At 41.1% G+C, this 25,670-nt stretch overlaps 1 protein-coding gene across 5 annotated transcripts in view; it reads right to left on the bottom strand.

Annotated features, from left to right (window-relative positions):
- znf521 (zinc finger protein 521) overlaps positions 1-25,670 on the bottom strand; it is a 202,399-nt gene that overhangs the window by 10,716 nt on the left and 166,013 nt on the right. For all 5 annotated transcript variants that reach the window (XM_072687266.1, XM_072687267.1, XM_072687264.1 and 2 more), the window contains one exon: positions 23,265-23,380. In XM_072687266.1, the coding sequence (XP_072543367.1) occupies positions 23,265-23,380 (116 nt within the window). The remainder of the gene's footprint in view (positions 1-23,264; positions 23,381-25,670) is intronic.

Genomic DNA, 25,670 nt, shown 5'->3' with positions numbered 1-25,670 from the left:
CATGCTTATCTGCAGATCTACAGCCAATCTGCAGAGCTGCGCGTCCAGCAAACGCTGGCTGGCTCCTGTAGCTTTGAGACAATAAGACTAACAATACTAACTAAATAAATACTAAATAAATAAATACTCTATATTACATTTAATGTAGTCAGAAATACTATAATAATACTATAATACTATAATAATGCCCTAATTAATTCATTTTACTCTGATTGGTTGTTAATAATCATTTGCGATGGCATTTGTTTTTCTCTATGATGGACGGGTACCCTGTCCTGGGAGGGTATTCCTGGGGGTTATTCCAACATTCCAAGTTGGATCTGGACACACGTTGACCCGACCAGGAAGAATGAGATAAGAAAAATGGATTAAATATATTTGTCGTCTTTCTGAATCCAGAGACTAAATATCAGAAATGTGAATTCTGATGTGCCGCGTCTTCTGCATCAGTGCTGAAACTCTTCAGATCAATATTCATACTGCTGACCCAACCTCTCCTCCATATTAAAATGATCTATTTTTCATTTACTGATCTCAAAACGTACATTTAATATTCCCCAGAACATTGATTATCCATTATATTCCTACATCCACAGAACCTGTCTGACTTCACTCTCCCTGTTTTCATTAATGGAGTTAAACGGAACGGCCTAATCTTCCAGTATCTACCAGCAGAATCGCTGAGTCAGGCGCGGTTTGCATTTCGTCTGGGTTGGGGGTGATTCTCATTACTTCTGACTTTACTCCTCAAAGCTTTTTTTCTTTCTACATTTCCTCACAATTTCCTGTGACTTCTTGAATACAGGGTCTCCTTAATGATATGGTGATGATGTGGCACTGTTGTGCTGATAAATTAGGGGTTTTTGGAACATATTATGGGTAATATTAGTTTTAAGACAACAATGACCAACCATGGGTCATTAACCCCTTTACACAGAAAGGCTTATTCCACACTATGGCATATTATCCAGTAACTACAGGGACTTCTGTGCAAACTGGCAGAGATCTATAGGCTGTTTAAGGGGTTAAACAGATATAGAGGAGGTTTACTAATGGCACGGCTACAAAAACTAAGCTGTCAACATCAACATATTATATAAACCTCGTATCCTCAAGTTGCCCAGTTTTTTTTTTGTGTTTTTTTTTTGACACAGTTTGAATCTGGCCGTTCTTCTTTACATTGTTCTCAAATATTATGATGAATGGACCAATAGAAATGCTCCAAAATGACTTGGAGTAAAGTCTTTTTATATCGACTTCTATTAAAAGTTAACATTTCTTTCCAGTTGGAGATACAAGGTTAATGAATGGCTTTATATTTGATTTATACTTTTGCAGTGTTCATGGATATGTGTAGTGTGGAGAAGTCAAAATTTCAACTACTCAACAACCAATCTACAGAGCTAAGCATCCAGCAATGCAGAACACAATACTAAATAAATAATTAATACATAAATACTAAATACTCCATCCCAACCAGAACTAGTGGAGAATCAAAACTGAGCCATTTCGGATCAGCTGCAACAGAAGGTTTAATGGTAAGAACATCCATAGAGTCTCAAAATGAACTAGGTGGTGATGAGGACCAGTCGGAATCAGGGGGAAGTCTCAGAACCAAAGATGTGGAGATCAGGATAGGTAGGCCTATCCTTGAGGTAGGCCTCAAAATGAACTAGGTGGAGATTGGGTTATTCGCAATCAGGGGGAGGTCTCAGAACCAAAGATGTGGAGATCAGGATCAATCACAAGTAAGGGTAGGCCTCAAAATGAACTAGGAGACAATCACAGACCAATCACAGTTAAGGAGCGGTCTCAAGAAGATTATGATCTCAAAGAAAGCTTTAATGTGGACTAGAGCAGGAAGCTCATCTGACATACATTTCAGCATTCCAGCTCATCAAGTTCCCTAAAAGTGTCCTAAAATCAGACTCGGGAAGCAGAGCTCCAGTGTTTTGTTCACGGATCTTTGCCACTTTTTGTGCGAGTACCTTTTTCCCGAACTTCACTCGTTCCTGCCCCCCCCCCTCCAATCTTTTATCCCATGCTGTTCCTCCGATGCGGCGAGCAGTGGTGGCCGGCCAAACCTAAGCAGTCAATTCTCCACTAAATTAAGTTTACTCTGATCGATAGAACACCCCTCCCAACACGCAAACCCCTGATGCGGCCCTAGTCTTGCTCTGCTCTTCCCTTCTCCACTCCTCATCGTCAGCCACTGCTTGGCGTGCTGCCACAGCGACTAGCCCTCTCCTTTCATGCCATTACATCATCTTGCGGCAGGATCCCCCAGGACTCTCGCGTTCAGGGGCTGAGGGTTGGGGGTGGAGGGCTCGGTTTGGGAAAGGGGGAGGGCGAGCTGTTGTGGGGCAAAGCCTAGCAGGGGTCCGGCAAGGCCCATGCAAACAGGTGCAACATGTCTACAGAGGGTTAGATTTTGGCTGTGCAGAGCGAGGGAGCGTAGGGCGAGAGAGCAGTAGTGAGAGAGGGACAGAGAGAGAGAGAGCGAGAGTGAGGAGCTGCTGGGCCAGGAAGAGGCTGTTGATTTATTAAGGAATCATTGGTTTTGGCAGCTCCCATTTCTCTGGCGCTTATCGATACAGTAGGCCGATGGATTGGCCAGCTGGGTTTGTAGGACGCGTCAAAGGTGGATGTTCATGCTTTCTTCTCGGCTGGGGGAAAGCCTGAAGTGGGGGGGGGGGGGAGGGGCGGGGGTCATCTTTAAATTGTTAAAAACTGTTAGCTAAGCTAAACCGGGGAATACGTTACACAGTACCTTATAGACTGGATCAATAGGAGCAAGGAAGAATCCAAGTTCCTCCATAACCTTACCAAGTTCTCCTTTACTCGAACCCCCCCCCCACACACACGTTCCCCATAGTAATGGCTAATAATAGACACCAGCATTGTGAGCTGCACTGAGCAAAGTATCCTAGCAAGCATCCCTACTGTACATGATACATGATACTGCACTCAATAAAGGCTAGAGAGCAGCAGTCAGACTGCACAAAAACATGGATGTCTGGATGTCTGGTCCATTTGACAGACTGTGATCTCTCCTAACCATGCTGCAACAGAGACCCCCCCCCTCCTCACTCACTCACAGCAAGGTAGTGCAATACCTCATCAATGTACTCAATGTTTCCACGCAAAATCAGGCCTAGGAACACACAGGCATTAACTCAAAGCTACTGTACTTTAAGAGGCAGGAGAAAACGTGCCCATTCTGAGCTGTGTTCCTCAGCTGCCTGAGTCATGTGCTGTTCCCCTGAAGGCTTTTAGAGGGCTTTCTTGTGTTGCCTGAGCCTCGGGAGTGGCCAGAGCGAGGCCTCTTAGCACAGTGCCTCAGGGGGCCCTCTGAACGGAGGGAGGGTTGTGGGGGGTGGTGCGGGATACAGCTGCAGAGAGATCGGAAAGAACAGCACTTAGACAAGGAGGAGGCATTACATCAGCTATAGGTTTACTACGTACAGTGAGTCCAAGAAGTATTTGATCCCTTGCTGATTTTCTTCGTTGGCCCACTAATAAAGACATGATCATTCTATACTTTTAATGGTAGATGTATTCTTACATGGAGAGACAGAATATTAAAAAGAAAATCCAGAAAATAAATCTAAGGAATATATATTAATTGATTTGTATTTCATGGAGTGAAATAAGTATTTGATCCCTTAGTATTCATTAGCAGTTCTGGCTTTTACAGACCAGTTAGACACTCCCAATCAACTTGTTACCTGACCTGAAGCCACCTGTTCTCACTAATCACTTGTGTGAAAAACACCTGTCCACAGAATCAGACAGATCACACAGATTTCAAGTCTCCAACATGGGTAAAACCAAAGAGCTGTCACAGGACCTCAGAGTCAGAATTGTTGACCTTCACAAAGCTGGAATGGGCTACAAAAAGATTAGTAAGGTGTTGGATGTGAAAGTAACAACTATTGGTGCAATTATCAGAAAGTTTAAAGAGTATAACATGACAATCAACAGACCTCGGCCCGGTGCTCCAAAGAAGATTTCGCCTCGTGGGGTGGCAATGATGCTGAGAACAGTCAGAAATCGTCCTGCAACCACTCGGCAGGAGTTAGCAAATGACCTGAAGGCAGCTGGGACCACAGTTTGCAAGGAAACAATTGGCAACACTTTGCGCAACAATGGATTCACATCCTGCAGTGCCCGAAAGGTACCCCTGCTGAAGAGAGCACATGTGGAGGCGCGCCTCAAGTATGCCAATGATCATTTGAAAGATGAACCAAGTTATTGGGAGAAGGTTTTGTGGTCAGACGAGACCAAAATTGAACTTTTTGGCCTCAACTCCACCCGCCATGTGTGGAGGAAGAAAAATGCTGCCTATGACCCCAAGAACACTGTGCCCACCGTCAAGCATGGAGGTGGAAGCATAATGTTTTGGGGGTGTTTCTCTGCCAAGGGTACAGGGCTACTTCACCGCATCACTGGGAAGATGGATGGAGCCATGTACCGCACAATCCTGAGGGACAACCTCCTCCCCTCTGCCAGGGATCTGAAAATGGGCCGTGGTTGGGTCTTCCAACATGATAACGACCCTAAACATACAGCAAAGGCAACAAAGGATTGGCTCAAGAAAACTTGTGGTTAACTACAACAAACGTCTCACCGCTGTGCTTGCAAACAAAGGCTTTGCCACTAAGTATTGAGTGTGTTTGGCAAGAGGGATCAAATACTTATTTTCCTCATTGAAATACAAATTAATTAAAATATATTCTTTAAAATTATATTCTGGATTTTTGTCTTGATATTCTGTCTCTCCATGTTAGAATATATCTACCATTAAAAGTGCAGAAGGATAGTGTCTTTATTAGTGGGCAAACAAAGAAAATCAGCAAGGGATCAAATACTTCTTGGACTCACTGTATACAAGCATGGGGTTTCTCAGAAAGGCAGCTACAGGCTAACTCGCTAATGCTAGCACACAGAACATGTGACTGCTAGCATGTCTAAGATGCTAATCTGAGAGATCCACCAGTTCACAGTTTGCCAGTCTAGTGGCATTTCCAAAAAAAACGTAACTAGCCAGCTACCGTACCGGCAAGTGCGCTACGTGTCCAAAAGTTTGTAGACACATCTTCTAACACACAGATTGTCTAGTCCCTGTAGAAAAGTACTGGCAAAAGAATAGCGCCCTCTAGAGCAGATAAACGTAAAACTACTAGCACCATGCTGGGCGTTGGGTAGAGGGGTATAAAGCCCCCCAGCATTGAGGAGCTGTGGAGCAGTGGAAGAACTGTGCTCTCTGGAATGATGGATGATGGTGCTTCATCCAATACTTTTAGGATGAGCTGGGGAGGTGGGGATGAGGTGACATGGTGATCATCCAACATCCCCTGGCCTCACTAACGCTCTTGTCGCGGTATGTGAATCAATCAAATCCTCACAGTAATGCTCCTCCAAAATCTAGTAGAGACAGTCACTCCAGTGACTTTTTTGTAATAGTATTGAATCGGCAGACGTCCAAATATTTACGTCCAAGTAGATGCTAGCATGTCTAAATAGGATTAAGGTATACTAGTCCACATTACATCAATTCACAGATGTCGGCAGGCAGCTAAACGGTAAGAAATGATCTCAACGTGTGGAGCATGGATGCAGGGATGCTAGCATAACTTGGCTGCCAGCATGTGAAATGTGTACCATGGCTAGTTTAAAAAACCCCAAATGCTATGTTCTACATACTAATGAAGTGGTATCTAGAACACACACGGACTTGGCCAGCGTTAGACGCACAGTGAGCTAAGCTAAAATGCCTGAAGATGACATCTGCCCACCATTTTCTGTTGTCCTAGCGTCCCATGAGTCTCTGGCTTGTCTGTGCACAGTCGCGGAGCTCTGTGCCATCTGCAAGAGTGCTACAGTGAGAGCGACTCTCCGGCTCATTCCAGCTCATCACTCAGGGTTTTAATTAAGGCATGCTGATGCCACCCTCGGCCGGCCGAAGACAAAGGAACTCTCTGCAGCAGCAGAGCAGGTAGCGGGCCTCGGTAACCTCGTTTAGTATGACAGGGTGTAAAAGCAGACCAGGAGAAGTGAACAGACAGGTGTGGCGTGTTCTAGCGTTGCTGTCTTTCAGGAACGGTGGGAAAAAAACAGTGACGAGAAGAGGATCTTCACGAGCTATCAGCAAGCTGTTCAGCTGTTAATGAGATAATATGTCCTAATTGATGGTCTAATGCAGAACATAAGGGCTTTTTCTGACCTCCTTCGCCTTGGCAACAGTGCCTATTTTGAAGAGGAATAAAGGAAAGGAGATAGCAGCTGAAACGAACGCTTGCTATTGTGAGGATGTCCAAATGTTTGTGGACACCCCTTTTAACAAATGCACATTAGTACTTTAAGCTCACACAGATGTGTGACAATGCACATACACACACACACACACACATTCTCCATAGAGAAGTACTGCCAATACAATAGGACTCTCTGGAGCAGATAAACCTTATGAGCCCATTGGCATCATGCATCCTAGTGCCAGGTGTGGGCTAGATATGGGGGGGGTGGGTATGAAGCCCCCCAGCATTAATCTGTTGAGCAATGGAAGAACAGTGTTCTCTGGAATGATGGATGCTGCTCCATCCAATACTTCTGGGATGAGGTGAGGTGGTGATCATCCAACATCCTGACCTCACTAACGCTCTGGTTGCTGAATACAATCAAATCCTCACCGCAGTGCCTCCCCCAAAATCTAGTAGAAAGCCTTCTTCTCTGGACAGTAGAGACAGTCACTCCAACAAAAGCAGAATCAGCTCTGCTTTTTTTTTTTAAACCTTTGCATTTAGAAGAAAAAATGAATGAGCACGTGTCCCAATACTTTTGTCTCAATCGTGTATGTGTATATAGCGTAATAAATGAATTAAACACGGTAGATATCCCTGTAAAAGGCACATTTTGGAGATGCGAGTGCCAGTTCTCACAGGTTCACCCTAACTGGCACTGCTAATTTTTTTATTCCTGGCTTTCTTCACGGCTCCAGGCTTCAGGAAAGAACACGGGTCTTGCAACACGTTTTTGTTAATAAGCTGATAGAAACTGCATTCGAGGGGAGGAAAACTCAGGATCTACTAATTCATGGTCTATTCAGGGCAAATTTGAGCAATCTGTTGAAAAATGTATGAGCGAACATCATTTACAAGTTGAATTCCAGCTCACTGCATCAACCAGCTGAAGTAAGACGGAACTGAAAAGGGATATTTCAGGAATATCTGAGGTCTTCAGTGACGGCCTTTAAAGTCTGAACAGATTGTCATGACTTTTATGCTCACTGCCCTCAGTTTTCTAACATGAACACCGACATCTGAACATATCCGGTAACAGCGAGACGGACCGCTAGCAGTAACCGTGCCTGACCCCAGCGCTGGAGATCATGCGCTGCCGTGTCGGCGGGCCAACTGGACTCAATCACTTCAGCAGCGAGAACCGATCGCCTCTACTGTCCACATCCCTGCGCTGGACAGTGTCCAGGTCTGCTGCTGCCCTGCTTTTGGCTCCAGTGAAAACAAGAATATGTGAATAAATCTATAAAAACAACAAGCAGAAGGCGCTCTCCATGGTAAATAGTTATCGGGCCGACTGCAGATTTGACCTCATCCTCTGTTTGACCACAACCAGCTCCATCTCCTTGGAAACCAAGTGTCTTGTGGATTTAGTGGGTGTTCCTGAAAAGTAAGTGTGTGTGTGTGAGTGAGTGTAGAAGTAATAGTTTCATTGCGGCTCGCTGAATAGCCAGTTTGGTGTCTTTACAGTAAATCTGACTGAGGGATACTGTTGGGGAAATAGGCTAAAGGGGGCTTTTTGGGTCCATGTCATCTTCTTAGGCCAAAAGGTCAAATTTAGCTTTTTCATCATCATACTTTTTTTTCTTCCCACTAAACATTCCCATTTTAATTAACAATCATAAATATGTATCTTATTTTCTAATTTTTTAAGACCAATGGCGTCTCTTTACATTAAACGGCCACTAAAACCCTCAACTGGACGCCCAACCGTTATCATTATTGTGTTACAGTAAAAAAATATAATATATAATTTTAATATTTGATATATATATATAAAATATATACAATTTTGATAGTTTATAATGTTTCACAGATGCATTTCTTATTTGTAAGCTTTTACATAGGTTGCTCCCTCTCCATTGGGTCAGTTCATACTGCAGAAGGACAGTAGTAGTGGTGGTTGGCCAGAAAGGGCAGCTACCTGAAGTCTTCTACAATATGGAAGCAGTCACTACTGGTGGCTCTGACAGTTTACCAGCTGAACTAAGAAGAGCACTAAGTACCAAATGTTTAAATATAAACTCAGGACGAAGCTTAAAGCAGACACAGTATGCCGTCATGTGTAATCAGACTATTTTTCTCTGTGACTCTTATTTTATAAGTAGATCTTACTGAGCTGATGACATTAGGCCTTAGGTCTGTAATCACCTTCCCAGGGACTACAGATGGAAAATGAGCTTATTAGCTAAATCTGGCACATTTACTCTGACATGGAAACTAACTGTTGATTAATGTGTATTGTTCCTGTAAATAAATAAATAAATAAATAACATGAACTAAATAAAGCAGCAGAATTACTATCATTAATGTCTATTCTAACAGGAGTTGGTTCTTAGGTACTGTCATGTTGTCTTGTTTACTGAAATGTTTGAACGGCTTAGTTTGATTCTGTTTTTGCTACACTTTGCCTACACTGCACAGATTTCACTCAACACAGTGGGACATCTCAAATGTTATTTTTGTTATTATTATTATTATTATTATTTATTTATTTATTTATTTTTATGTAAGCTGTGAAATACAGTGTAAAAGACTGTTACAAATGGCCTAAATAATAAAACAGCAGGTGTTTTTGGAAAATTTTAAGACAATAAAGATGTTTTGTATAATTTTTTTTAAAGAAAATTTGTAGTGTTTATCTTAAGTTTTTATCTTAGGAGATTTATTCTTGATATTGGTCCTTTGGTCATGAAATATTCACACAGTTTTAAGGATATTATTGCATTTTAATGATCTAGATAAATAAAAACTACATTTTAATTTATGTTATTCATTTATTTCTATTATTATGAGTACTATTATTATCAATATTATTATTTTGGACAGCGATGAACCAGAAAAATTGTTGTTCAGGACATTTCCCTCTTTTTTATTTTGGAAGCTTTTGTAACTTTCTATTTTAGCTTAAAGGAAAAATGAGGCAGAATATAGGAAACACAAAATCATGATGGCTACTTGCTGCACTCTTTTTGGCTTCGCTCATCATGATCGCCAACAACTTTCTTGAGCGTCATGCATTAAGTCCATGTCGTCCAATTAATTCTAAATGAAGTGAGATGGTTTTCATTTGCAGTGTCTGTGTTTTAATACTGCTGAAAGTTTGCATTCTCCAGCTACAGGAAGCCCTGGTTTCTGCTCCGGTGCTGGTGATCAGCAGTATATGGCATCTCCACAGGGCCTCCATCCTTTTCCCCCACAACATACCCGCCATGCCTCTCTAATGTCTGTCCTGTGTTTCTCCCCAACGTTTCTTTGAACTGCTTTCTATACTACCCTATAGAGGGAGCTGCCGCGCGCATGTGTGTGTGTGCGTGCGTGCTCGGCCGCGGCGACGCGGCTGACGCTAGGAGAGTTTTGAAGAATGACTGGAGAGGCAAACAGCCATCCTTTAACAGCTTTGTTGCTCCAAATGACACTCATTACCCTGTCGAAGGAGCGCAAGCAAACGCTCCACCAAACTCACAGCGCAGCCGCCCCGCTGTTTGACAGAGGAAGCAAAACAACTGCACAACTGCTGTGTTATTATGGGGCCTCATTAAGGGAGAAAGATAGGGGTAGGCAGAGAGAGAGAGAGAGAGAGAGACAACGAGAGGTGGAGCTGGAGGAGGAGATGGAGAAAAAGACATCACAGCGCGAGAGAGAGAGAGAGAGTTCAGGCAATGCAAAGTTTGTGCATAACAGCCTCCTCAATCAGGGCTGGGAGGACGAGGCCTCCTCAGATGTCCGATTCGATAATATGGGCGGCTGTGTTCGAAAAGTACAGATATACAAATAGAACAACAGACATAATCAAAGACGACGCCACCAGCAGGGGGCGAGGAGGGGGTTAGGGAGGCCGAGCAGTGGGCAAGACAGGGTCGGGAACGCACTGAATGGGAGCGATGCATGGAATACAACGCTATAGAGAATGAGGGACGTAGAGATACAGCCCCCATAAAAACATCTGTATTTTTGTACATATTTAAACATCTGGATGTCTGATCTTCATTTGAACAAACAATATATAGGAGATACAGGTTAAATCTGTATATACAACAATGTCTTTAAACATAATATGTAAAATGTAATTAATAGAAGTGCAGTTTTCATATGAGGAGAAAGCTGCAGCCCCCACAGCTGCAGGATTCTGGAGGAGTCTGGTCTTATTTAAACCTCAGACTTTTCAGTCTGGTTTGCTCTTGATTGTTGAAGTGAGTGGGATCACCTCTCTGAGGCCTTCAGGGAAAGGCTGTGGATGCAGAAGAGTCTGGGAAAGGGTTTAAAAGCTCTCAGAACAGTCAGAAAGCAGCCGTGTCACACAGCTGAGAGATTTCTGCATGGAGGAGTGGGGAGTGAGGCTTTATCCCAGCTGTTGTCAGAGGCTGGTAGACGGTTACTGGAAGTGTCTAATTGAGGTTATTTCAGCCAATTGGGGGAAATATCAGCTATTAGGGCTTAACAGGTCCAGATCCAGGTCCAAAATATCTGAATGTTTTAACACACCAAATGTTTGTGGACAGCCCTTCTAATGAATGCATTTATCCACTTTAAGTTGAACCCATTGCTGATACAGATGTTTAAATAAACACACACACACACAGCTTATCTAGTCCTTGTACAAAAGTATTGCCAATACAATAAGACTGTGTTGAGCAGATGACATAACATGCCAGGCGTGGGCTACAGTACAGGGTAAAAAGCCCTGCAGTGGAACTGGAATGTATTCTCTGGAATGATTAAGGGTGCGCTCTCCACTACTTTTGCGATGGGTTGTAGAGTTAGGGATGATGAGCCAGGGTGGCTTTTGTCGCTGAATGCAATCAAATCCTCACAGCAATGCTTCTCCAAAATTGAGTAGAACCAAAATCTAGACAGATAGATAGGATAGAAACAATGCACGAGCAGGTGTCCCAATACTTTTGTCCATAAAGTGTACATTATAGTGCAGGATCCCAGAGCTCTGAGAAGAAGAGGAAGTTCACAGAGGAAGTTCAGCGAAGTTCAGTGGCGGCTCCAGCTGAAGAAGAGCACTTTCCGAGAAAAGTTAAGAAGAAAACGGAAAAACGTTCAAACTAACGACTGAAGCGGAGAGCGTTCTGGCGGCTAGATGACACAGGGAAAAAAACTTTGCGCCCTGAGGAAAAAGAGAAGCGAGGGGAGTTGTCACTCTGAGACGTCTTGCTTGGCTGTAAAATAACAGATAGGTCTAAAACTCCGATTACGAGCTTCGTGATCATGAAAAGAAACCTACGCTACGTACAAAAGCCACATTCCGAAAAAGACGGCGCTCAAAGCTGCGATATCGCAAAGTCTTGAGACCCAGAATTACAGGGACTCAATTCTGAGGTGATGTCAACATGCATGCCTTTCACACACACACTCACACACACACATACACACACCCCAAAAAATGAAGGCTAGGACTTAAGAACCCAATTAAATGCTTTCTTTAGGGAGCGATGGTGGGAGGGGGAGGGGTCTTCCTGGGCCGTGAGCCCTGGGCTACATCCTCTAATTAGACGAAGGGAGGGAGGATCTCTGCCTGTCACTGGAAGGGAGATGGGAGTCCACAGGGCTCCAAAAAATACTTGCGTCCCGGCACAACACGACGCATCCATGCACGCGCCTCGCCTCGCCTTGCCTCGCTTCGCCTCGCCGCAGCTACTTCACTGCCATACATCAGAAAGACGAGTGATGCAGCCACTGCGCTGAACAAGTGTGAGAAAGAGCGCTAATGCAGGGGTGGTCTGCATTCACTTATGCTGCACCGGTTGTTTTACCCAGTCACAAACAGTCTAGCACAGTTCTGATCATCCTTCAGTTTCAATGTTAATCTCTTTAAAGTAGTTGAATAGTTTAAACAGTTGAATTTCGGCCCAAGTATATCACTGAGGACAGTAAGGCCCTCTTCATTCCCTTCACAGTCGTTCACATTTAGTTCAACTCCATTTCCGGGTGTAATTTCATTCTGTTACACTGGTTCCCTTGTTCTGCTTTGCTGCTACTCACACTTCCCACAGTTTCATCTCGTTCTCATTTTATTTTCAACCCAAAAGATCCAAATGAGATCCAGTTCCTATGCTGATCAATGCTGGATGTAGTAAGAAGCTGTTATACAGAATCAGTTTTTTTGTTATTGTTTTGATCTAATAATAAAAAAATCACTTTTTTTAACATAAAGTTTCAATATTATTCCACTAAAGCACACGTTTACTTGACTGTTCACTCTTAAAATGACACATGATGGATGAAGCCACTGTAAAAACTCTTTTGTTACTCTAAAGAACCATGCATGTAAAAGTGATCTTTGCTAGATGTTGAGGCTCGTCACACAGATTTCTTTAGCATTTAGCATTATATGGTTCTTTAGGGAGAAAAAAGTGGTTCTGTAACGGCATCGCTCAAAAAACTCTGCATCACCTTTATTTCAGAGCGGGTTTAGATACATAAAATTTTAAATGAAATTGATATCAAAATGTAAACACACTGGGATCACATCTATACAAAATATATACATACATGCTAAAATGTTGGATTCAACAAGAAGATAAGATGTAAATATATTTATTCTGCACATATACGTGTGTACATATATATATATATATATATATATATATATATATATATATATATATATGTATATATACATACACAAACTGCTATTGTACTATTGCATTATATATATATATATATATATATATATATATATATACATACACATAAACAAACTAGACATTTCATTCTATTTCAAATCTATTGAAATAACAAGAAGTAACTAAAAGGGAAATAATATACTGAATTATATATAATTAATTACTTTTGTCCAGATATGTAATTTGTTAAGTTATAAAACTTCTGTCGTGTTATATAAATGATTGTCGTTTTCATTTAAACTTTTTAAGATTTAGAACTCTTTTCAACCTTTTTTCAACTTATTTATCTGTACCTTTACAAAAATCTTGCATATTCCAAATTCCAACTTTACAGCTTCAATAAAAGTCAATGTAAAAAGCTGTTTTTTTTTTATTTTGGAGCATTTCTATTGGTCATCTTTAAAATTTAGATACAATGTAAAGAATCACTGCCTGATTCAAGTTCTGTCAAAGTGTTATAAACAGCAAAACAAATGGAGATACAAGGTTTTTTTTTGTCCGCCAGTGATGATATATATATATAAATGTTTGAAGCTAATATATGAACTAATACATAGCCACACTGGATTCTACATTATTAAAAGCACTGATTGCTAACTTTTAAGCAGTCGTGCATATCATTTACATACACAACCAAAGAGTCTCTGTGCTAAATTCATGCTAAACATGCAATAATTTACATGTTGAACATACACTCCGTCCCTGAGGAGCAATCCTATCACAGCACTCTCGCGCCGAGCGCAGATTGAAGGAGACAGTTTCACAATGCCGTGTGTTCTCCTGAACTTCTGAAGTTGGTTAAATTAGCAGTGCCTGAAGCGCCTGAAATATTTACTGTTAATTTAGCATTAATGGCGTTCCCCTATGAAAGTTTATGAAAAGTTTACAGGAAATAGCACAGAAGTGTCAGAGATCAAACAAGGTGATAGATTTCTCGGCTGAGCGCGAGGCGCTGCTGTTTGTTTGGATTCAGCCTCCCCGAGCGCGGAGGGAGAGGAGGAAAAGAGAGAGCGAGAGAGCTCAAAGGCTTCGGGGAGTTTTTGTCACGTCTCCCACAAGACGCCGTGTTTGCATACACACATCAGACCCAGAAAGAAGCAGGAACAAAGACAGCAGTCTTCATGGACAGACGCACGCACACATACGTACACATGCAAACATACATAATCCTCCCAGGACGGAGGGGTTTGTCAGGCTGTCTAATTCTAATCTACCTGCATAAGTGGAACGTCACTCTGGTGTAACATGGAGAAGCTCTTCATCTCAGCTCTGGCTTTCATTAGATTTGTATTCTCTTCATGTGCCTGTTTACTGCGCTTTAGCGTCATTACAACCAGCTTCAATATTAACAACACTGCCACAAACACCAAAACCAGAAATCTTAGAGCTATTCCACCCCCACACACACACACACACACACAAACACACTCCTCACTCCTTTCATTCGATATGCGGACAGAAGAGCTCCAACTGTACCAAAAATAGCATATAGTGATTACATCTATGAGACAGAAGATGCAATAAATAATATTAATTATATTAATAAATAAATAATCACCTTAGACATTAATTATTTCTAAAACTAAATTTAAATAATTAATAAATAATCTGAATACAAAATGCTAATATTTTTATTAATATTGTTACTATTATCAATAATAAAAATAAGAACAAAAATAGTAGTAATAATAAGGATAAATATATTATTATTGTGATTAATTATTATCATTATACTTATTATTGATGCTAAAAAATAATAACAATAATAACACAAATGGTAGTTATGTTGATAACAATAATAATAATAACACTTAAACCTAATCTATTAACCTATTCCTTAAAATCCTAACCTTAACTTCATCTTAAACCTTAACCCCAATATATTAGCCTAATCCTTAAACCCTAACCTTAACTTCAATCTTAAAACTTAAACCTAATCTATTAACCTAATTCTTAAACCCTAACCTTAACTTCACCTTCAAACTTAAACCTAATCCTTAAACCCCTAACCTTAACTTAACTTAAAACGTAACCCTAATCTATTAACCTACTCCTTAAACCCCTAACCTTAACTTAATCTTAAAACTGAACCCTAATCTATTATCGTAATCCTTAGCAACCCCCTAACCTTAACTTCATGTTAAGCTAAACCTAATCTATTAACTAATCCTTAACCCTAAATTGTATCAGATCTTTAACTGTGAGATTTGAGCATCTACAGATGACCTTCACTGAGCCGTCAACACAAAGTGTGACTCCCAGTGAACGGTCAGAAGCTTCTTTCTCTGTTGAAGATGGTCTGGTGATGGAGGTTTTGTTCAGAACAGCGATACCTAAAAACCTTTTGTTGTGTAATTTATAATATTTAATCTTAAATGATCATGTTCTCACTGAATATAATATATTAATATGAAGTATCAGATATTAATTTACAGCAATGTTGTTGCCATTAAAAAGTTTTTCTTTCCATGAAGGAAGAAGATCTCCAACCGAATCAGTTTGACAAATACAAAAAAAAAGTATCCCTCCAGTTCCTCCTGCTCTGTCTTCCCCGCCCCCTCGTGGTGTTTATGTTCCTGTGACTGGGACCGAGCAACACACCAAGCCTTCCTTTCATCCCAACAGTTTCCAGGACTCTACAGCAGGAGCTCTCAAAGTTACTGGATTGAAGACTTAAGAGCATCTAAAAATCTCCAGATCGAGGAGCGGCGTAATTAAAGGAACGAGTGCAGGAGGACAGGAGCAGGCCGCAGAAGGACGAAAGGCAGATGTGAGTGCCGAGGGAGGAGGTGGAGGTGGAGGACGCTCCTCACTCTCATTAAGAGCGGTGTGTCGCCGCGCCACTTTGAAGACGTGCTTTAAAAAGGGAGCCCAATTAAGGTGAGGGTCCTGCAGGCGGAAGCTGCGGCTGATGCTCCTCCATCAAACCCTGCGAGACTTCCATCCCTTGGTGGCTCCTACAACATCTGACGAGCGGCTCTGGCACCTCAACAAGTGGACCTTCTAATGAGGCGTGAAGTTGGCGTGTTAAGAATAGTGTTTAAAAGACATGGGGCTTGAGCGGTAACGTCACTCATTAGCTACTTGGTGACGACTTCTGGCCCATTTTAGGAAAGTTAGAAACCAACATTTGACTCTACATGAAATAATACATGAGACCGCTCCTGGCGCTTATGGCTTTCGGGTTCTTTGACTCTTTGACTGGGAGTTAGGTGTTTATTTTGAGGCTGACCAGCAATGGTTGACCACTGAGGCCGACCTCAATATCCACGGTATTCATGGGCCCAAATGATTGCCTGCAATTCTACCTACAAACATAAAATCCCGATACTGATCGTAAAAAGGGTCTGGACTTCTGATAGATTTGTAGAAACGCTACAAATGATTACTATGAAGTTACACCATGCGTCTGTTACTGCCGGCGATAACTGACTCCCAAGGTTGAAGTTGGTGGTTCGGTCTTGTTTAAAGGTAGAGATATAATTGAGTAGTGGAGCTGTCTTTTATCTTTTACAAAGGGATAGTTTCATAAATCTCTGCTGTGTTATGCACTTCAAATAAATATTTGATAACCATATCTATCATTTTATTGCTATCTGTACTGTCTTCAAAAGTCTGCTGTAATGCTATTGACTGCTAAGCGTATGTGTGCAGAGAAAGAAAATAAGAGAGAGAGGGAGGTGTAGAATGAGGTCTGCTGTAGTGGGAAGTCACTGAGGCAGTTCGGTTTAGTTAGCATTAGAGCTAAATCTTATCTACTCTGATCTGATTTTACCACAATGTACAATATACAGATGAGACTGGAGAATCTATGTATACAGTATTGGAATATGAAAAATATCAAGCTTTCTGGAGTTGTATTTTTGCACAATTTATTTCGGCCAAATTAAAAAATGGCATGTTTAAACATTAAAATCCAAAAAAAAGCTTGGCCTAAACCTAACCTGAACCTCACAACCTAAACCTAAACCTTTACATACCCCTAACCCTGCAACTCAAAACCTTAAGATAACTTTAACTGAATGTAAAACCTCAACCCAAACCGTTACATAACCCTAACCTTAACTGCAACTCAAAACCTAAACCTAATCGTAACTTTAACTTCAACTCAAAACCTAACCCTTAACCTAACTTAATCCCAAACCTAAATCTAAGCTTAATCCTAACTTTAAATTCAAAACCTAAACCTTAATCTAAACCTAATGTCAACTCTAAACCTAAACCTAGTTCTAACCTTAAATTCAACACAAAATCTAAACCTTTAGATAACCTTAACCTTAACTGCAACTTAAAACCTAAACCTAAACCTTAACCTAAACCTAAACGTAACTTTAATTTAAACTCAAAACCTAAACCTTAACCTAAACCTAACTTAATCCAAAACCTAAATCTAAGCTTAATTCTAACTTTAAACTCAAAACCTAAACCTTAATCTAAACCTAATGTGAACTCTAAACCTAAACCTAGTTCTAACCTTAAATTCAACACAAAATCTAAACCTTTACATGACCCTAACCTTAACTGCAACTTAAAACCTAAACCTAACTTAATCCAAAACCTAAATCTAAGATAAATCTTAACTTTAAACTCTAAACCTAAACCTAGTTCTAACCTTAAATTTAACCCAAAACCTAAACCTAATCCTAACCTTATATTCAGCCCAAAACCTAAACCGTTACATAATACTAATATTAACTCCAACTCTAGCTTAAAGCTAAATCTTAACATAAGCGTAACTTTAACCCAAGACTTAAGAAACCTTAACTAAAACCTAATCATAGTAGGTAATTTAAGCTGACTTAAACCTTAATCTTAAGTTCAACCCAAAACCTAAACACTAACCTAAACCTTTACATAACCCAACTTCAACTCAAACCTAAACCTAATTTTTTACCAAAACCTAAATCTAAACTTAATCTTATCTTTAATTTAAACACAAAACCTAAACCTAAACCTAATCCTAACCTTAAATTCAACCCAAAAGCTAAAGCTTAACCTAAACCTAACCTTAAATTTAACTCTGAAACTAAAATCTTTACATAAGCGTAACTTCAACCAAAACTTAACCCACCTTAACTAAAACCTCAGTATCTTTAGTTCAAAACTTAAACCTTAACTCTAAATTCAAGCCAAAACCTAAACACTAACCCAAACCTAAACTTCATTTTTTTATTACAGTCATAATCCCCAATCCCTCTAATCTTTAATCAACTGATTTGATATAATATGATATATATAAATATATATCCTATTTCTCAAAATAGGAATAAACATGTTAGTTCTGCTTAGCAGTGCAGTTCATTAACAGTTGGCAATGGTTGCTAAGCAGTACTGATTAAAGGTTACTGTTTGGAAAGTTCTGGTGTATTCATGCAGACTTTAATTGATGTGATTAAATTATTTAATTGTATAATTGTAATAAATATGTATATAAAGTATTTTACAGCTTCAAATGTGCCTCAGCCAATTCTGAACTATTATGATTAATATAATTCTCCATACATTCCCATAATGCATACAGTTAAACCACCAACTGCATGTTTACATCCCTCCCAAAAACACTAATAGACTCCTCACTCTCCAACCCGACTTCCTCAGGATTACTGCAGTACCGCTCTGCTCGTGCCCCTTTAAATGAGTACAGTGTAGGGTTCTAACTGGAGGGGGTCAGTGAGGGCCCAGCCAGTCAGAGACCACCTCCGCTGGACTCCCAGGCCAGATCTCACACATGCCCAAGAGTTAGTCAATCACAGTGTGTGTGTATGTGTGTGTGTGTGTGTGCACATGTTCCTGGGAGGGCTGATTAGGCCTCCTCTTTCCCATCATCCTCCCAGACAGGCTGGTGGAAATTGGCCGGCTCCTCGCAGGGTGTGGGTTCACCAGGCTTTAGAGGGAGGGAGGGAGGGTTTAGGGGGAGGGAGGGGGGGGGGTACCTGTCACAGCTCTCCTGCAAATGAATAAAATATCTCTCCTCCCTCCGTCTCTCTCTCTCTCTCTCTATATCCCTCTCCCGCCTTCCCTCCCTCTGCCCATCTCCCCTCTCCTGCGCTCGGCTGGAGCCCGACCCTTGACCTCCCTGACTGGAGTGAGGGATGATAAGGAGAGGCCGCGGGAGAGGGGCGCGAGAGAGAGCGAGAGGGAGAGAGAGAAGAAAAAGAGAGAATCTCTGGTTGGAAGTCTGCAGGCTGAGATGGTCAGTGAATCTGACAGATTGATCTGCGCTTCATCTGGACATACTGACGCGTGGCATTCCTGACAGGACGAGAAAGCGATGCCCAACACACACGGCGCTTCACCTCGTACCGCAAACACAACACAGTGCAACAGAAAGAAAGACGAAGGCGATCTTCTCTGTAGAACTGTTGTGAAGGTTCAGGGGGTTGAATTCTGAATGGAAATGGAGGAAATGGATTAACCCCTTAAACGCCACAGATTCAGGGGCTGGTTACAGGTTACAGATGCAGGGGATATTAGGTTTATAGTACTTATTATAATGAATAAATTCATAGTAATTTGCAAGGCGATACATCTTAACATCTCAACTTAAGATTAATGACTGAATTAAAAAGGCTGCACATTAAGGGACAGCTAGAATCATTTATTATCATTTTGCTATGAAATATATTATTTAATTATTTAATTATTTTGCAGTTTTCCTATCTGATAACACTGAAATCATATTTTAATAAAAATATTACATTAAAAGTTTTTAACTACTGTACTGTAGAATTTTTTTAAACTTCAGATTACCCATTTTCTCCCCAATTTAGATCACCTATTACCCAACCCATACACCTTCTCCCCCTATCACATGCAATGCTCCCAAAACTAGGAGATCTCGTCCAACACATGCGCAGCCTGCCAGTGCCTCTTTCTCCGACCTGCCGTAGATGCAACGTCACCGGGCAACCAACGCGTCCGGAGGAAAGCGCCGTGTACCCTGCTCTGATGCATCAACCAGCAGATGACAGCACTGCCGGCCAGCATTGCAGCATTGCACCTGACTCTCTTTAATAAGGGACTAAACAGATAAACTAGGAGTCATGTAGAAGAACTAGCCCTCCTCCAGAAGAGCTTTGGAAACTGTGAAACTAACACACATCTATGGAGAATGGCCTTCATGCAGATCTAAAAGGGGGTCTGCACATGCTGCTCCTGCTGCTGCTGTTGTTGTACTATCTTCTAGTAAAGTCCTAGATGTCCTTAAACCCACAGCTGTAAAGTCAAACTGCATTTGGTAATGAAGCACAGAACACGAACACCAGCAGTGTGGTGGCCTGGCTATACGTTTGTGGAGTTGATATACAGTGCATGTGTGCGCAGGAAGGCATGTGTGGGAGTGTGAGCGCTTGTGTGCGTCTGATGCATCTACCCATGGGGCACAATCTGGGAACAATTTTCAGGTGAAATATAATAACAATATTTCCCCGAGCGCAATCCTCTGCTCCTTTCATAACCCTCCCTGATCCAGAACAAAGAGCCAAAGGTCTTTCATGTCTGCTCTTGTCTCGACAAAAAGCCTGTAAAACAACTAAAGCATGCATGAAACGACACCACAGGGAGACCCACATCACTCCATCCCAAAGAGTCGTGGAAACAAAAAAATATATAAATAAACAAATAAATAAATAAAAATTGAAGGAAAACATCCCCCAGGTTAAAGAAGGGTTGTTTACAGGTAATCGCAACGTTTGTCTCCCAAAAAAACAAACAAAACAACAAATGAAAAAAATAAATAAAGGATTAGTGACACCGTGCTCATATCATCACGTATCACATTTCACCGCTGTCATGCAAAAACTTTGTATCTACATTTTTTAAAATTTTTATATTATTTCAAAATTTAATGAAGAACGGGCCAATAGAAATGCTCCAAAATGACATTTTAGTCATTTTTACTTTGACTTCCATTAAAAGTTAAAAGGATTTTTCCTTCTCCTATAAATTTGCCATTTTGGAGAAGATATGAGGTTTCTGCGTGACAGCAACGACAGTCTCTGCTGGAAGACGGGCTCCTTATCTTCTTATTTACCATCTCCATGACAACCAGCTGTGTCTACATGTCAGATTTGGTTTGTTTTACGAGGGCAGACGTACTAGGACCTAGGCTTCGGAGATAATGACCGCGCTCACCTTCCTTCTGGCCAGCAGCGGACGGTGGACTGAATCCGAATATGGAAATGGACTGAGCTGATTACAAATGAAAGGCTTATGTTTGTCCGTTCCTCAGCTGAACATAAGACTGACGTCTACTCTGAAAATGCAGGGCCGAACTGACTTGGTTCAGATGTGTTTCCTATACGAATACAATAAAATAAATCAGCACGGTTTACTTCAGTTTATGACTAATTCAGTTAATAAGATAATTCATTCATGTGAAAATTTACGTTATTGCATGAGTAAATGCTTTACTTTTTGCCAATCTGGACCGACATCTGAACAAAGGCTCATGCTATTGTTAGACTATAAAGATTAATCTGGTTAGTTTTGGATACTGTGGATTGGTGAGCACGCTCAAGAGCTGGGCACAATATACCTACGTCCCTTGTCATCGCCTACGCGGGCTGTGTCTCCCTATACTTAGAATGGATTGGTTGCACTAAACTGCTGATATTACAGCATTACTAACAGACTACTATCCAGTGGTACTGTCCCTATGTGCTCCCGCCGCTCATCTGACTTCTTTTCCGGTTCTCTTATTTCTTCCATTGGATATTAGGTGAAGATAGCCTGCCTTGACTTCCTGTATATGGGCCGAAAGTACAAAAAAAGGTCCAAAAAAGTGTTCAGCTCGCTCCGGATCAAGACCACCATCAAGAGCAAATTTTGTGGTTCAGAGCGTGGTCCGAGCCACCTTTTACACCTGCTTTTCTTTTCACAGTGTAGGTATTAAAAGCACCCTAAGTCAGAGTTTGGGCCTCATATACATGATGTAGATGTGCTCCATGTTGGGTTCTTGAGCAATGCCACAGAAGAACCATTTTTAGTTCCATAAACAAGCATGTTTGTAAAAGAGATGAGATTTGTGTTTAATAAGAAAAGTCAATGTGAAGCACCTTGATTTAGAAAAGTGTAAAGTCAGCAGTTTTTCATATAAGGCCGAAGCTTTTTTGAGTTACGCTACCACACAATGTGACTCATCATGAATAGGCTAAGAAAGCGCTCCAACTAGAAACGACAACACCAGTTTCTCTACAGCATCTGAAGCAGATCATCATGATCAGACTACTGAAACACTCTCCAACCCCACAGGAAGATACACACAGCTACCGCCATCACATCCGCCAGTGAGAGTGTGTGTGCTGTTCCAGGATAGATTTGTTACAGGATTAGATCAGATTCATTCGTTTTCCCTTCTGATAGCCCATCCAGCACTTAAGGTTGACATTGGCACCGATACACCACCTCTCCATATCAACATGCCATCTGTAGCAGCAACAACACCATGCTGTATCTGCTGCATTAATTATTAAATCATTAAAAATTATTAAAAAGTACAAAAGCCTTAGCCACTTGTGTAGACGCAAATTCATGGCTCTCCATCAGTTTCTCCATTCTGTTGTTATAAGTATTTTACACTGTGGGATGCAAAAACCTTGTATCTCCAACTACCACCTTTTAGCTTTTCTATTATTCCAATCATCATGAAATTCTTACACAATAAGGAACAACTGCCAAGGTCACATTACATCAAAAAGTGAAATTCAGGGACTTGAGTGGCTCAGCAGTCTAACCTAACGTACTACCACTATGGCCTGTAGGGTTGCGAGTTCGAATCCCGAGCCATGCCACTTTGTCATCAGCAGCCTGAATCTGAAAGAGCACAATTGGTCGTGCTCTCACTCCAGGTGGGTAGGTGAAGCTAACTCCCATCATCACTCTTAAGCGATGTTTGCCAGGACAGGCGTCCGTTAGCTGGTGTGGCGGAGCTGGGGACCCGCTGCTTTTCTCTGAGTGGGTCGGCTACCTGGAAAGCCTTATTGGCGAAAAAGAGGCGGTGACTGTATCGGAGGAGACAAGTGTTAAATACACTAGTGCTGGGGGTGGGGGTGGGGGCAATGAGCGGGTGGATTTATTGGCAGTACCAAACTGGGAGAAAAAGGGAAAAACAGTAAATGGAGATACATGGTTTTTGCACTAAGCTAAGTCCTATTAAAGTTCATTTTCATAATTTGACATATTAAAATTTTAGCAATTGTGCAGTGCAGTGTTTTCTTTAGCTTCGAGGTAGCATTACGAACTACCTTGACCAAGGTAGCAAGGCAACAGGGGCATGGAGAGCTGAATGAGCTTCTGAGCTGAATCAAGAGGGTTCAAAGTGAAAGCTCACCTGAAGCTCTGTCTGGAAGAAGAATTTCTGTGGGCACTGCGAGCAGTCGTAGATTTTATCCTCTTGACCGTGAGCTGAGAAGATGTGCTGCTGGAGCTTACTCGCCTGGACGAACACTGTGTAGAGAGAAAGAGGTGGAGAGAGAGGTTTTAAGTCTTTGTAGGCTTAAATACACCACTTAAATATCTTCACACCATTATCACACTTCGGTCATGTCAGGAAACACTTCTTCACGGCAGAATGACTAGGATGGAAATGTAAATGAAGACAATGCTTTAAATGTGTGACTGCAATTAAATATATATTTAAAACAGATGAGAGTTGGACTTGGAGAGTTGGAGAACTACAGTACAGTACAGTGCAGTACAGCTGTTTTCCTGTGAAGCCCCTAATGAACCTAACCATAAAACCATAAACTGCTAATTCACACTATGGCCCCATTAGCATTATTCCAAGCGTCTAATGCCCCATATTTAAAATAATAATAAAAAAACCTCTGAAATTCTCTCATGCAAACATTCAGATTCGAGACCAACATAAACAGGGACGGACAATTTGCCTAATAAGATAAGATAAGCAGACCAAGGACCTGCTCTGAAACTGTCAGTGAAAGGGTGTACAGGATAATGAGGGCCCTGTACTGCAGATGGTGCTGGATGGATGAGGATGTTCTTAAATTGATCCTTTCTCCTCATCTTTTTGCATCACGTAATGCCAACTGGCCAATTCTCGGTGCTGTTCGGAGCACGAGATTTGTTTAAATTAGCTTTTTTTGACATTTCAAGGTCCTCAGGAATAAGCAAAACATGGGAACTAGCTGGTGCTGCAGTAGCTGGGTCAAGGCTCAGATGCTATGCAGCTGGAGATCTGGTGAATAAGGCTAATTGATACCGTGCAGGTATAGCGTGGGTATGTGAGCTGTGGAAATTATCGATGTTTCATTTTAAAAACTCGGATTAAATAAAGCAATAAGCCACTCGAAATCGTGCATTACTGCATTTTTATCATGGCGGAAGAGTGATTCTGGCACGGCGAGAAGTGGAGGGCTTAAAACTCCCTTCCCCCTTTTTTTAATGCCACAGTTTCGAGTGGCTTGTTGTTTTATTATAAAACAGCAGTTAGTGTAAAATATGATAAAGTAAACCAATGTTCAATATATAAACGTATTTATCTACAAAACATGAACAACAAAATATTCTTCCGCCACACAAGTAGTAGTCCGTGAGCACTATTACAAGGAAACAAGAGGGCATAAAGATTTATCTAGCTAGAATAATGTGAAAGTAATAATTATGAATAATTATGAAAGTAAATATCCTTGTGTTTATTTATATACTTATATATCCTTAAAGTTTTTTAAGGATATATAAAATCACAAGATTTTCCCTCTTTCTGAAGGGAAACTTACTCTTAAGAAGAAGTCGCAGGTAGTATAGGGCTAGCCTGGGGCTGTGCTTTTAACCTTTAGCTCAAGAAATTGGATGGGTAGCATCAGCTTTGGCTCTCTAGCTAAGCAGGCTAACAGGAAAGATTAGACACTTTTACTATCTACCATTTAAGCATTAGGCAGCATGATGGTTCCTCATAGGTTCCTCATGTTTATCTGCTCCAGAGAGTCCTAATCTATTGGCAGTAATTCTTCTCTACAACTAGACAAGCTGTGTGTGCATTTGCAAATTTGTGCCAGCAATGGGTGCAACTTAAAGTGGCTAAATGCTTTCATTCATGGTTCATGCATGGTTTGTTGTTATTAAAAAAATAATAATAAAAAACTCTAATTGATTGACAGATCGCTAATATAACTGGCTTACTAATGTAACTGATGTAAGCGAAAGCCCTAGAGAGTTTAAAATATTGACCACAGCTGAAACTCTGTGTAGGAGAGAATAGGACCACACAGAAAATATGCTTAAAAAAACATAAAGAGAAAACACTGATCTTTTTTAGGGGATGTTAAGTATAGAGGTCTCATTTAAATGATTGGTTGGTCTGGTCTGAAAAATAAAAGTGTGTCTTATGGTGAAACAGCAAAAATGCAACTCAGAGGCCCTCAATTTATAATCAAAACTTCCTCACTGCGAGAAAGCTAAATTTAGCCGCAAGCAGGAATAAGCGACTTTGTCCTGATTGCATCCAGGTTGCATGAAATACTAAAAAACTATTTGGTGTAACCCACATTCACACTCTCGCGCTTTTTCTGTCTCTAAGGCAGAGGGAGAACCAATAGCATCTCTAAATGCAGTGGTCAGAAAAAAAAAGAGAAAAACAAAACAATGACAAATGCCAAGGTGGACGGCTCAAATCTGGGCCACTGCAAACATCACAAAACACGGGGATGGGCTAAAAATACACCTGGCATTTTAGCACCACCGTTTAGCGTCCTGTGGGCTGGTAGCCTTGTGAGGA

The sequence above is a fragment of the Salminus brasiliensis genome, chromosome 9, assembly GCF_030463535.1.
Source record: "Salminus brasiliensis chromosome 9, fSalBra1.hap2, whole genome shotgun sequence".
Classification (NCBI taxonomy): Eukaryota; Metazoa; Chordata; class Actinopteri; order Characiformes; family Bryconidae; genus Salminus; species Salminus brasiliensis.
This window is presented reverse-complemented; position numbering and strand designations above follow the sequence as displayed.